Genomic DNA, 13824 nt, shown 5'->3' on the forward strand with positions numbered 1-13824 from the left:
CTCAGAGTCAAGTCTCTCCGCGCTTCTCTGACTCCTCCAGGAATGGGATCCGTTCTCTCCGGGCGTCCCACTGACGGCGCCGGCACGTGGGATCGGGACGGTGGCAGTCTCCCGGGTGGGCAGGGACGAAGAGGCGGGAGACGGGGCGCCGGAGGCCGACGGGGAGGGGTGAGCCTGCGCGGTCGTACGTCTGCCCGCGCGTTGGGTCGCGCGCGCGCGCGTGCCTGTGCCGAGGAGGGCCCGGGAGCCCCTGGCTGTTGCGGCCGTCAGTGGCATCAGAGTTGGAGGGGGGCCGTCTGAGTTCGTATGCTGGAAATAGGGGTGTGTCGCAGATACGCGACCATCAGTGCGGCGAGCAGGTCCAGATGTATCCGCTCCATTGTGTGGCCCTTCCTCAGGAAGAGGGAGAGTTCCCCTCCCAGCAACACCGAGTCCCTGCAGGGGTGAGGTGGGGTGCGGCAGCCCCTTGTCCCCAGAGGAGGGACCAAGCTCGGACCGAAGCCTCCGACTCCTCTCCGGGCCTTCGTGGAGGCGACCCCTCACCCCCCCCTGTGTCCCTCTCACCGACTTGTGACTCAGGGGGGCTGTGCTCGTGGAGCTGGTTCCTGTCTGTGACTGTGGGCCGGTGTGGTCCTCCGAGGAATTCCTCTCATCTTCCTGGACTGGACCACCAGGAACAAACAAAAGCAGGGCAGAGGGACAGAGTTGAGGAGAGGAGAGGCAGATTGGAACCCACAGCAACATCACCCCGTCCCTCTCGCTACACAGCCAGAGTGATAAGAGACTTTTCCGACTGACAGATTTACAGCTCACGGCACATTTGGAACAATGCACTTTCCACAAAACGTTTCCACAAGAGCAACCACAACATTCTTCTTTTTCTGAAAACAGAAAAAGAAGCATAGCACTTCTTACATATTCATTGAGACAACAACACGAGCAGAGGGCCACCTCCATAACCGAGGCCGATCCAAATGCAGTTAGGACTATTAGATCAGATGCTCGTGATCGGGGACGAGGGCCAGTTCCACGGGGCTTATCGCGTTATCGGTTTCTCACCGTAATAGGACAGCCGCAGTGCATTCGAGGAGCGCCCTGCTCCCGTCCACGTGAGGGCGGCCTTGTTTCCGTCGCAGCCGGAGAGCAGAGCGGTCCTGCCGCTCTCCAGGGCCCGGTCAGGGTCTCCCTCGCGCCGCGCACAGCGCACCGACAAGCTCGAGCCCCTTTCTACCTTCAGGAGTAGCGTCCGGCCCGGGGGAACCTCCATCATCCAAGTGCAGAGTGGGAGGCTTCCGTCAGACGGGCGGTCCGCGGAGTGGGGCCGCCCGGGGCCGGCGACGGGGCCAGGTAGAGTGAGGCTGACGCGGCCAGCGGGCTCTCGGCCCAGGCTGACATCTCCCCCGCAGCGGCGAGGCGACGAGGCCGATGTTGCATCTGGGGAGAAGGGGAAGAAGACGCAGGGAACAGGAAGGTGAATCGCTCCGCGGCGTGAAATGCACTTGAATTATTAGGAGGTGTGGGGTGTTTCGACATGCTGAGGTCATTTCATTTTGAAGAATACTTATGGCAGGACAGGGTTAAAAACAACATCACTCACATCTTTCCTTTTTTCTCTATCCGGAAACGATGAGCCCTGAGAATTTAGATTGAGGCTCTGCAGTTTACCACAAAGCTGGCTCTGTGTACAGAAATAGAGCTGCAACAGTCCAATCGAGGACTAAACCAGTCGCCAACTACTTTGATAATCGATTTGTCGGTATACAAGTAGTTTTTATGGAGAAAAATGAAAAATAAATATTCTCTGATTTCAGCTTCTTAAAGGTGAATATCAAAACAAAACATCATCTTGGGATTAAAACACGATCAACATTTTTTCACCATTTTGTGGACCAAACAACTAATCGATTAATCGAGAAGATAGTCGAAAGATATTAATCGATTATGAGAATAATCGTTATTTGAAGCCCTTGGACAAATCTCGACTAACTTCATATCTGTTGACAACAGACCTGGATTCATTCAAAGTATCAGAATAATGAAATGGCAGATTCAATAAAGAAAAAGATAAGAAAGAAAGTGACGTCGTTACCTGCTGTGGAAATGAGAAGCAACAGACAGACGTGGAGCTGCATCTCCAGTCCTGAGACATTTCAGAGTCGGGAGACGCAGTTTAATCCCAAAGACCCTGTCGGACTGCACTCGGCGCCTCCAGCGCCTGGACGAGCGAATGGTGACAAGTAATGTTCTCCACTTTGCCTGCGGACAGGAAAAGGAAAAAAAACAAAACCCCACGGGGAGCGAGGCGTCAGAAACTTTCCTCCTCCATCATTTCCTCCTGACGCTGTCAGCGCTGCGGCGCCGCGCACTCGATGAGGCGCACGTGTGGCACGGCGCGCGCCCCCAGGCCGGAGGGGGGGGGGGGAGGAGGAGGAGGGGAGGGGGGGGGGGGGGGGGGGGGGGGGGAGAGGAGGGGAGGGGGAGATGAGGAGGGAGGGAAGAGGAGGGGGAGAGGAGAGGAGGAGGAGGGGGGATGAGGAGGAGAGGGGGGGAGGAGGAGGAGAGGAGGGGAGGGAGGAGGGGAGGGGGAGGATGGGGGGAGGAGGGAGGGAAGAGGAGGAGGAGGAGAGGGGGAGGAGGGGAGAGAAGGAGGAGGAAGTGGGGGAGAGGAGGATGAGGAGGAGGAGGAGGGGAGAGGAAGTGGGGGAGGAGAGGGGGAGGAGGAGGATAGGGAAGAGGAGGAGGAGGAGAAGGAGGAGAGGGGGAGGAGGAGGAGAGGAGGAGGGGAGAGAAGGAGGAGGAAGTGGGGGAGAGGAGGATGAGGAGGAGGAGGAGAGGAGGAGGAGGGGGAGGAAGTGGGGGAGAAGAGGAGGGGAGAGAAGGAGGAGGAGGAGAGGGGGAGGTTGGGTGTTAGTTTTACGCGGCCCTCCAGGCTCTTCCGTGCGGACGTTTGAAAGCTCTTGGCACTTGCAGAGATGAGAGGGAGGAATCCGCTGGTCGCTGCAGGAGCCGGACTTTTACACACTGCACAGGAAACCTTTACCCACAGGGGGGCATGAAGAAATGAGGGCGGGGCTAGTTCATTAGTGATTTTTTGACATTTACACTCCACTGTGTCTGACAGAAACACAAACAAAACGCAAACCTCCACCCTCATATGGACCCTGGTGCCTTCAGGTTCCCCTCAGGTCCTGCCAACCACACCTTGGGGCCCCCTGGCCACTCATGCCCCGATGTAACGAAATATAAGGCACCATACAACCGCAGTCAGTCAGACAGTTGATGGAAACGGCAGCAGCATATGAAGTTAAAGCTACAGTGTGTAATATTTACGAGAACGTATTCACAGAAATTGAATAAATTGTCCATATCTATGTGTTCATATAGGTAAAATCACCTGCAACAAAGAACCGATGTGTATTTTCATCAACTCCGAGTGAGTTAAATACAGTTACACGAGTCGGACCCGACCTCCGCGTGAGTCGCCATGTTTGCTACGTCGTGTTGAATACGGTCGTCGCACAAAACGGTCCGGAATTCCCAGCGCTGCCGGAAACCGGAAACGGAATCAGCGGTGCGCCACCATAAAGTGTCCCCGGTCGGTTGCTCAGTTGGTTGCGGTTTGCAACTTTACCAGCGGATGCCGCCAGAAAAATTGCACACTGGGGCTTTACAGATTAAGGCAGTGTCACACAAAAAAAGGAGCAATAGTGTTTTACCATAAACATTCACCGGCTAGATGGCCGTCAAACATGGCGACGGGTTCAGTCATGGTATCTTCAGCTAGCGTTAGCTTGCTAACCTATTAGCTAAGAAAATATAACGACAGCTAGATTTCCACTCAGTACTGCGTCACTTTGAATATTAAAGAGCGAATTAACACTGGAACCCTATTGTGAGTTGGCAGCTTTTAAGATTAAAAACCATAAAAAGCATAATAAAGGCTGACGTTGGTATAATGGAAGGTAGAAGGTGTGCGAACGATCAAGCATTGACTATAGTATTAGTGGCGGTATCAAGTTCTGCTTAGGGCCCCATATAGGTTAGCTTTGGACATGATAAAATAATAAAACTGGAGTTTGTCTGAATGAAATAATGCCTTAATTTCAAATGTATTGCCATGTCCCTGTAGAGCACTTTGCATTGTCTGTGTGCAATTGCAGATTGATGTAGGAATGCTCTGGGTGGCGAAGGATGAACCGCTGAATCTGTGGGTGGGTTTTGTCCATTTGTTGTGCACTTGGCCACGTCGTCCGGTTTGTCGTCCAGCCTTTTCTAAGGGAGGCGGTGTCGGAAACATCACCCTTGCAACACTGGGCTTGTCTGTGTTTTTGCTTCAGCATTGCTCAGCTGCTGTCGTTTGCCAGAGTAAGATCATTTATTTGAGCTCTATTAGTCTTTTATTTTCTTGGCCACGTGAGGCCAGAAATACTCCAAGACAACCTGGCACACCAACAGTTCCTTATGAAGTCATGAAACCTCCCAATCCTTTTTTTAAAAAGCGCACAGGGGCTGTGGAAACAAGGAAAACAATCAGAAAACAACACTGACATCACCCCTTTAAGTTGACATGGTGAACATTCAACTAGGCCAGGGGTCTGCAGCCTTTACGACAACAAAAAGAAAACTGTTGATATTTTATTGCTGATTTGAACCTAACTCTTATGAAAAGGAGAAGAAGAAAAAACAACTGGCATGTGTCGGCCTACTTTAAAATGAAACACAGAACTATGCAGGCCTATTTGAGTCCTTCCCTTATTTGTGGAAAATTAATAAAAGACTTTTGTTTTTTGTTTGGATTTATCCATGGATAGCTTACCGGGGGTCGGAAACTCAAGATTAGCCACCTGCGGGCTGTAGTCATGACTACAATGTAGGATGTGACGCATATTTTTGTTGAAGAAATATTAAAACACATTTTATTTTATTTAAGTATCGTCACAGTATCACCTCTATAGCCGTTATTTATTTACATATATATATATATATATAAATATATATATAATTTTTCTTCAAAGCTACAGGGAAGAGCCGCAGGTTGCCTAAGCCTGAACTAGGCAAAGTGGGCAACTGCACCCAACAACCCCCGAGCCCGCAGAATCCCAAGCTCCACTTTAAGTTAACTGGCTGTAGTGAATTTGGATTTTATATTTTAGTTTATTCTTGAATTCGCATTGCACTCATGTGTGTATATATATTTCTAAATCAAATTGACTTGGGACGTAACAGCATCGACTGTTGGTTTAATGCTTTCAAAGTCTTTATTGGCACGAGAAAGACAAGAGAAAAATAGTCACTCTAATAAGTGATGGAACAAGGATTGTGCTGAGAATTCATATGACAAAAGCACAAATGTGGCACCACCACCAGAATCAAAAGAGGCGTAAACAGGACCACTAAGTCCAAATATATTTATATATAAATACATATGTGAGTTAATGATTCTTTAAAATTGGAAACCAAATAGTGTAACTGTGTGTCTTGTTCACCGCATTTCAAAAAAGAAGAAGTAATGAATGGATCGTATTTTACACGTGCCACCCAGAATGCGTGTCGCATTACGGAGTTGGTTTGTACTGGTGGCATCTGCTTCCGGTCAGGTGCCGATCACAGGTGAGGGTGTACTTGATCTGGATGCCGCCTCTCTTGGCTGGGCAGCTGAATGAGTGAGTCCCCTGGCTCAGGCTCCGCACACATGATCCCAGACTGTCGTCATACCAATAATCTTTATCCAAGACCTCAATCTTCAGACTCAATTGTGTGTCCACCTACGTAAAAAGAGAAGAAAATTTAAATCAAAATAATACCAAAACCTTGCAAAGTCAATTTGATCAACCTGATATGATATTTCATTTCTTTTACAAAACGCTTGCTGACTGTTTCCTTCATTGGTGGAGAGTTGTGTGGAAATGAATGGTGTCTGTTCAGTTCTACTTGTCCACATCAACGTTATCCGTCCCCAAAGTTTAGCTACTGTCCAATTTATGTGGAAGAAAAATCTAAATTACTAATATGTCGGGGCAACAAACGAATATCAGGAAATACAAATAAATTTAGAAAAATTACTTTTAACTAATTTGTTATGCATGATTCATTAAAACTCTAAATTTGTTTTTTTCCTTTTAGATTTTAACGTTGCTTTATCTCCTTAAATGATACCTTCTATGATATTATTTTTTATAATTAATGTCAAAAAGTACAGTAATTACATTAATTTAATTTTGACAAAGTACGTACTGTATCTTTGCAGGGCAGTGTAGTCTCATGTATATTTATATTGAATGGTTCAGTTTTTTAAAGGAAGCAAATAAGCATATTTCCCAAAAATATCCAACTATTCCCTCTCTTGAGCTGTTTTTTAAGCTGAACATGGAATTTAAGTGATTTATTTTGCCGTCATAAGAGAAATTTAGAATAGCACTAACATTGCCGACATCATAACGTGCGTTCCACCAAGGGTAGTTTGATTTGATCACACGGGTTGTACGCGTGAAGGAGCCGTACCACATCTTGGCAAACCTGTGAAATGAGAAAAAAACCAAGCGGAACTTTATCAACATTTGTGTTTGACGTGTCTCGTTTACTGCGTCTTCTCTCTGTGACTCGACTTGTTTTCTACTCACGAATCAGTTGTGCTCCGAAAATCTCCTTTCAGATTCCAGGCCCGCACGATGGTCACCACTAGATTTCCCCTCCAGGCCTGTTTAGGGCAGCAGCTGGAATCCAGGTTCGGGTAATTGGTGCCGCATTGCGGTTGTCTGGTCGGTGTCTTGACGGCGTTGTCGTTTAAGTACTGCTCTACGGCAGCCTTCAGTCCGTTCCTCTGTGTCAGCTTGGGCACCAGCTCGAACAATGGCCGTAGGGAGTAGCTGACGACATCAGGGTGGTCCCTGAGGGTTTTCAGCCAATTTCTGTAGCCGAGTGAGTCGTTTCGGCCGAGCGCAAACTCCCCGGTCCAACCTTTGCCTCCCACGACGTCCGTGTAATGCCGGTGGAGCTGTGAGCTGTACGAAGTGGCGACGTCCTTGTTGTTAAGGACCGCGGAGCAGGACTGTAGTCCAAGGGTCACACCAACAATCCCAAGGCCGACACTGACACCCCGAGACATACAGCTGTGCGCCTAGGCGACAGGTCGGGATAGCAGATGTTGTGTTTCGGTACAGACGGAGCGTATGAATATGTGTGGGGTGACTTCAATACACGTGAGCTGTGCATACCTGGGATGAGGTGAGGCCATTCAGTCTGGACAAACAGGTGCGTGTTGCTGAGACTCTCCTGTATCGCCCCCCAAGAGAAACCTACATGCAATATAATGTTGTTGAGACAAAGGAATACGGTGTCCTTTACTCCTGTGACAATATTCAAGTTACACAATGAAATTGTTATTGTGTGTGTGTGTGTGTGTGTGTGTGTACCTGGTGGATAAAATGTGTGCCATAGGTCTGAATGAGCCTTCTGTATTGGGCACTTGTTGAGGCGCTGTAGGAACTGGGCAGGTTTTCCAAATCCCTACTGAACTCAGAGCTTAGCGGCGGTTTTGTTGACACGCGGTAACTAAATGAAAGGAACAAACAAAAATACAACATATTGAATTGTCTGCGTGCGCCCCAAAGCTGTTCCCAGACATGACCTCAGTTCACGTATGAAGAAGGCAGCGGGAGATTGTCGCTCTCTCAACAGCAGGGACATTTCCGGAGAATGTCCCGACTCCAGTACGCGTCTGAAAGCAGCTCAAGAGCAATGTAGTAATGTGTGTGTGTGTGTGTGTGTGTGTGTGTCGTCACACCTTACCTGTAATGGCTACAGGTGACTGTGTGAGTGCTGAAGGTGTAGCGGTCCTCTTTGGCCCTGGTTGCAACGAAGTTGTATGCAGCGGCACGTGTTCCCCCCACTTCCAGGCCAACGCTAACATAGCGTTCCAAATTTAGTCCCGTCTGACGGAGAAAAGGAGGGCATGAGCTCCTTCATGCCCGAATGTAATAATTCTGTCTTATCTGGATGTAAGTTCCTTCAACTGATTTCACGAAATGTGAGCAGATAAAAAAAAATGTGTTTTTGGCAAACCAATAATTGAACAAACCAATGATGAAAATAATTGATCCTTTAAATATGAACAACAATGTTTAATCAAATCAAATCTAGAATATTTATATTGTATAGATAAATGTCAGAATACATATATATATATATATATATAAATGTATATATATATACATTTATATTCAACAGTGAGGTAGTTTTTATACCTTCCAGCTTCTGCTTTCCTGGTCATTGAGTCGCTGAAGTATTGAGCTGAGAACACATCACATTAAATAGTCATATTAAATGATAACATAATAATGAACATAACAAAATTCAATGAAATAAGTTTGCTCCCCTGAGAACAACCAGCATTTTTCCCCCCAACGCAAATGGAATTGTCAGACATCGATAATATTTTGTAAATGCTCATCGCGATCATCTTATTTTCCCCCAAAGTGGAGTTAACTTGTGATAATTTAGTTTGACATAGAGATCACGTCACAATCTGAATCTGCAAAGTAACTAGTGGCTAAAGGTTAAAATATATATTGTGTATATAATATAAGTAAAAAGTGCGATATTTGCCTGTTCAATTTAACGGTGCAGTGATATAAAGTAGCATAAAATGGGAATACTGAAAAAAAAAGTACTTTTTCAAAGTACTGAATCAAGCGTGGCATTTGTGTATGCGAAGAATCAAATGATGAAATATTGAATCAATCATAATTCCAAAGCTCAGTCCTCCTGCTTTAGTCAAGATGTGTGCAGTTTGACTGATCCGTGTGAGGGAACTGGAATCAAAAACCTTTTTGAAAAAACACCTACAACACCATGAGTATTTTTTCAATTCCATATCACAGAGTACCTGGTGGAGGTGTCCAGACTGCTGTGGACGGTAGTGCTGCAGCGGCTGGCCACGCGCCAGTCCACCGCAGAGAGGGGCAGCTGAAAATGAGAAAAGGTGAGAGCCCCGCGGTTAACAGGTGTCGCTCCATGCGCATGAGCCAGAGTTGCAGCCGTGCGCTTCTCCTGATTCAACGTACTTTCTGCAGGTAACTGCCCTGAAGGGGGTTGCTCCGAACATTACAGGTGCCGTCCGAGTTGAGGTAGGTCTTCAGGTCGATCACGTAGGCACCTTTCCGCTTCAGGGTGACCAGGTCGAAGCCCACCCCCGCCAGGTTGTAACCCGGCACGAAGGGAGCGGACTGACACAGTGTGCCGTTCACGCGACAGGAGAGGACGGGCGGGGGGCGGCACCACAGGACGAGAAGGAGGCCCAGGCAGAGAGGGCCTGGTGTTGGACGGGGCAACATGGCTGGGGTCAAAGAGACACGGTGGGGGGGGGGGGGGGGTTCCAGACAAGGACAGGCAGAGAAAATCAAACACAAGTGCAGGGTTATAATTTCGGCTGCAGTCGTGTCATTGTGAATGAAGTTAACAAAGAACGGGGAAAAAGACAATAAAAAGATGATTTGTGACTATTTCAATTTCAATTTCCATCGACGTGCGTGGGGGTTGAGGAGTGTCAGTTCCCGTTTTTTTTAACGGCTTTGAATTCATCATATACACAGTACATACTCGTATTTAGTTGAAACACAGCGATGAGTTTCTCAATTCATCACCATACAAATGCAAAAAGGTACAAAGGATAAGCGGACTGAGGAGTTGAAGAGGGTCATCATTTCCATGGAGGAACTCACAAATATTTTGGTCATCGTTTTCAATCCCAGAAATAACTTTTTTCAACATATACATATATATATATATATATATATATATATATATATATATATATATATATATATATATATATATATATATATATATATATATGTATGACATCACAGTTTGTCAGAGTTCAAGTTGTTGCAGATTTTTTTTTTAAACATCAACAAATTAGTTAAAATCCAAATATATCCATTCTGCGGCGATATAAAACAGAAAAAATAAGCAGATGTGTAACAATAGTACAATATAACTAAATAAAAATGAATGTATGAATAAATAAAAAGAAATAAACCGTGATAACACAGTGCCACACACCCACCCACACTAATCCTATAAAAAGCCAAAAAAAGCCTAATTTGTCAGTTTGCACATTTAAATCATAACAAATATTTACTATGAAAGAATCAAATAAACTCAAAGGGTTTATCTAATGTTCAGTTGTTAGTGAATATAAGATTACCTGTTCGAGCCCGAGCAGGGTTCCTCAAAGGTGCTTTGGCGCTGGAGATGTGCAGAGAATCGGCCCGAGGATGCGGTGACACATCAAGTCGGCAGGTGACGGCGCTTTTATACGCACACGCCACGCGCACAAGTTAATATTGTCACGATGGGTTATACAAGTACCGCACATTCCACGAATACGATCAACAGGACGAACCACATTTTACACTGAAGGGAAAGTGGCTGCCAAAACACCACCTTTTCTAGGGTGTTGGTTTCATTTGAAACTGAATGTGGGTAGTTACAGATACAGCTATTTGTCTTTTCACATTATTAATACACCAATACAAAATCTTTTCAAGAAAGTGCTGCCAGAAAATAAATGTGTAAAATCCTGTAGGTATCGTGTGCCGGTCTGTTGGAACCAACTATCTGCTGTGAACCCAGAATGAGAGATTAAGATGTTTTGTCCTTGAGAGGAGATTTTCAGAATAAAATGACGCCTGACTCAAGCCAGAATAACATCAGCTGCCAAGTTTGATGTCAAGTGGACGAGTTGTCGAGAAAATTGAAGGGCAGAAAGGCAGAAATCTACGAACGGTGACCACGTCGTGAAAATGGGGGGGGCCATATTCAGGCTCCATTCCTGAAAATTCCAGGCTCGTGCTGAGAAATCCTTTTCGCCGAAACGTGGGAGATGGAGGGAGCAACACAGGGGGGAAGAGAAAAAGGATTGAGTTTGGTCACTGATGCACCGACACACAATTGAATTCTCAATCTCGTGAATCATTTGCTATTGCCGGGCGTAAGGTCATTCATTCAATCGCAGCCGTGCACCCTTCACGTGTCACTCAACCAGTCGACGTACACTTGCAGGTGATTCACTGGAAGTGCACCCGTGACTTACGGGAAATCGAATCTCAGAAAACGGGTGTTTGCCCGTGTGAACGTGGGCGTGTGCCATTTGTGGGGTGTTGAATGACGAAGCGGAGCAACAACAAAAGAGATAAAGAATGGCTGCAAGGCAAATAAAAAGTCTGAAAAGTTCTCTCTCCAAATTGCGTTGAGTTCAGTAGTGAGGAACGTCGCTGACGCATTATTACGATATAAATATATTTTAAAAAATAGCATTGCATGATTGGGGTTTACACAGCCTCGCATATAAAGTTATGCATTGCCCCTCCGATGCTTTTCTTTGTTTTTTACGAATCTTCACAAACAAATAAACCACATTTGTTGAAACTGAATGTGGGTAATTGCAGATACAGATATTTGTCTTTAAAAGAAATTATAGATCAATGAAAATTGATTCACCTGATTGAGAACTCAATCATTTGCTATTGCCGGGTGAAAGGTCATTCATGCGCAGCCATTGCACCTTTCACATGTCACTCAACCAGTCGACGTACACCTGCAGGTGTTTCACTGGAAGTGTACCTGTGACTTACGGGAAATCTTATCTCAGAAAATAGAACAATCAACGAGTGTGATAGACGTATCTTCACAAACAAATTAAACCATATTTGTCACAACTCATCCACTGCGTATTATACACCTGTTACCTGTTATAATAATAATAATACTACATTTATGAGGACTTCCTTCTTGGTACACTCGTCACGATCGAGGTATTGATGTTAAAAAATACTTAATACTTTTTCCTCTTATCGACTTGCGTCGTTTGACCTATAAAGTAGTTCCTCCTCGTCTCTTTGAGGAATAACATTGAATCACTTGGTTCAAATTTTGAAAAATAAACGAGGACTCTTTTGGTGCATTTGAAGGATAAATCGAAGAAAACACGGTGCAATGAAAAACTGAACCACAAAACAAATTTCTGCGTAATGTTCTGAGTTATGGTACATAACTTGACCTGGGTGTTTCCCATTATTTATTTTCACAAAGGTCCATTATGTGTTACTTGGGTCTTTCACTGGAATATCGTCAATTCATTAAGTACTTTATGTTTCTGTTATGTATGTGTACGGATCTTATTCCCGTCAGGTCTCTAATCTTGTATGACTTTTCTGTATGTCGCATATTGCCCATGGAAAAGCACTTAGTGACTTTGGTCTGTGAAAAGCGCGATACAAATAAAACTTATTATTATTTTGTAGTCATCTTAAAGTGGAAAAGGAAGAAATGTTTTCATGTTTTAGCATTACACCTGACACATCAAGGCAAGTAATACTGTTTGACCAACATTTTTGAATGTCAATCATCTCGTTTCATCCAACCATTTCTGTGGGTAGTTACAGATACAGCTATTTGTCTTTTCACATTATTAATACACCAATACAAAATCTTTTCAAGAAAGTGCTGCCAGAAAATAAATGTGTAAAATCCTGTAGGTATCGTGTGCCGGTCTGTTGGAACCAACTATCTGCTGTGAACCCAGAATGAGAGATTAAGATGTTTTGTCCTTGAGAGGAGATTTTCAGAATAAAATGACGCCTGACTCAAGCCAGAATAACATCAGCTGCCAAGTTTGATGTCAAGTGGACGAGTTGTCGAGAAAATTGAAGGGCAGAAAGGCAGAAATCTACGAACGGTGACCACGTCGTGAAAATGGGGGGGCCATATTCAGGCTCCATTCCTGAAAATTCCAGGCTCCTGCTGAGAAATCCTTTTCGCCGAAACGTGGGAGATGGAGGGAGCAACACAGGGGGGAGGAGAAAAAGGATTGAGTTTGGACACTGATGCACCGACACACAATTGAATTCTCAAACTCGTGAATCATTTGCTATTGCCGGGCGTAAGGTCATTCATTCAATCGCAGCCATGCACCCTTCACGTGTCACTCAACCAGTCGACGTACACTTGCAGGTGATTCACTGGAAGTGCACCCGTGACTTACGGGAAATCGAATCTCAGAAAACGGGTGTTTGCCCGTGTGAACGTGGGCGTGTGCCATTTGTGGGGTGTTGAATGACGAAGCGGAGCAACAACAAAAGAGATAAAGAATGGCTGCAAGGCAAATAAAAAGTCTGAAAAGTTCTCTCTCCAAATTGCGTTGAGTTCAGTAGTGAGGAACGTCGCTGACGCATTATTACGATATAAATATATTTTAAAAAATAGCATTGCATGATTGGGGTTTACACAGCCTCGCATATAAAGTTATGCATTGCCCCTCCGATGCTTTTCTTTGTTTTTTACGAATCTTCACAAACAAATAAACCACATTTGTTGAAACTGAATGTGGGTAATTGCAGATACAGATATTTGTCTTTAAAAGAAATTATAGATCAATGAAAATTGATTCACCTGATTGAGAACTCAATCATTTGCTATTGCCGGGTGAAAGGTCATTCATGCGCAGCCATTGCACCTTTCACATGTCACTCAACCAGTCGACGTACACCTGCAGGTGTTTCACTGGAAGTGTACCTGTGACTTACGGGAAATCTTATCTCAGAAAATAGAACAATCAACGAGTGTGATAGACGTATCTTCACAAACAAATTAAACCATATTTGTCACAACTCATCCACTGCGTATTATACACCTGTTACCTGTTATAATAATAATAATACTACATTTATGAGGACTTCCTTCTTGGTACACTCGTCACGATCGAGGTATTGATGTTAAAAAATACTTAATACTTTTTCCTCTTATCGACTTGCGTCGTTTGAC

At 45.1% G+C, this 13824-nt stretch overlaps 2 protein-coding genes across 4 annotated transcripts in view; both read right to left on the reverse strand.

Annotated features, from left to right (window-relative positions):
- si:ch211-14k19.8 (mucin-5AC) overlaps positions 1-2323 on the reverse strand; it is a 15561-nt gene extending 13238 nt beyond the window's left edge. For 2 of the 3 annotated variants that reach the window (XM_047333956.1, XM_047333955.1), the window contains exons 1-3: positions 2090-2294; positions 1060-1434; positions 1-662 (exon numbers count right to left, since the gene is read on the reverse strand). The exon at positions 1-662 is cut by the window's left edge. In XM_047333956.1, the coding sequence (XP_047189912.1) occupies positions 1-662; positions 1060-1434; positions 2090-2132 (1080 nt within the window). In that variant the 5' untranslated portion in view covers positions 2133-2294. Of the gene's footprint in view, positions 663-1059; positions 1435-2089 lie in introns of all 3 variants that reach the window. The other variant, XM_047333957.1, reaches the window with a different exon arrangement.
- Positions 2324-5233: 2910 nt separating this feature from the next.
- Positions 5234-10365, reverse strand: LOC118311872 (perforin-1). Its single transcript, XM_035635972.2, has 10 exons — positions 10208-10365; positions 9063-9334; positions 8885-8964; positions 8244-8289; positions 7789-7931; positions 7413-7551; positions 7215-7295; positions 6621-7117; positions 6423-6516; positions 5234-5765 (listed from the first exon to the last, which is right to left on the reverse strand). Exons 2-10 carry the CDS (start codon positions 9330-9332, stop codon positions 5556-5558), a joined length of 1560 nt encoding a protein of 519 aa, XP_035491865.2. The 5' UTR covers positions 9333-9334; positions 10208-10365; the 3' UTR covers positions 5234-5555.
- Between the last annotated feature and the right edge of the window lie 3459 nt (positions 10366-13824).

The sequence above is a fragment of the Scophthalmus maximus genome, chromosome 8, assembly GCF_022379125.1.
Source record: "Scophthalmus maximus strain ysfricsl-2021 chromosome 8, ASM2237912v1, whole genome shotgun sequence".
Taxonomy (NCBI): domain Eukaryota; kingdom Metazoa; phylum Chordata; class Actinopteri; order Pleuronectiformes; family Scophthalmidae; genus Scophthalmus; species Scophthalmus maximus.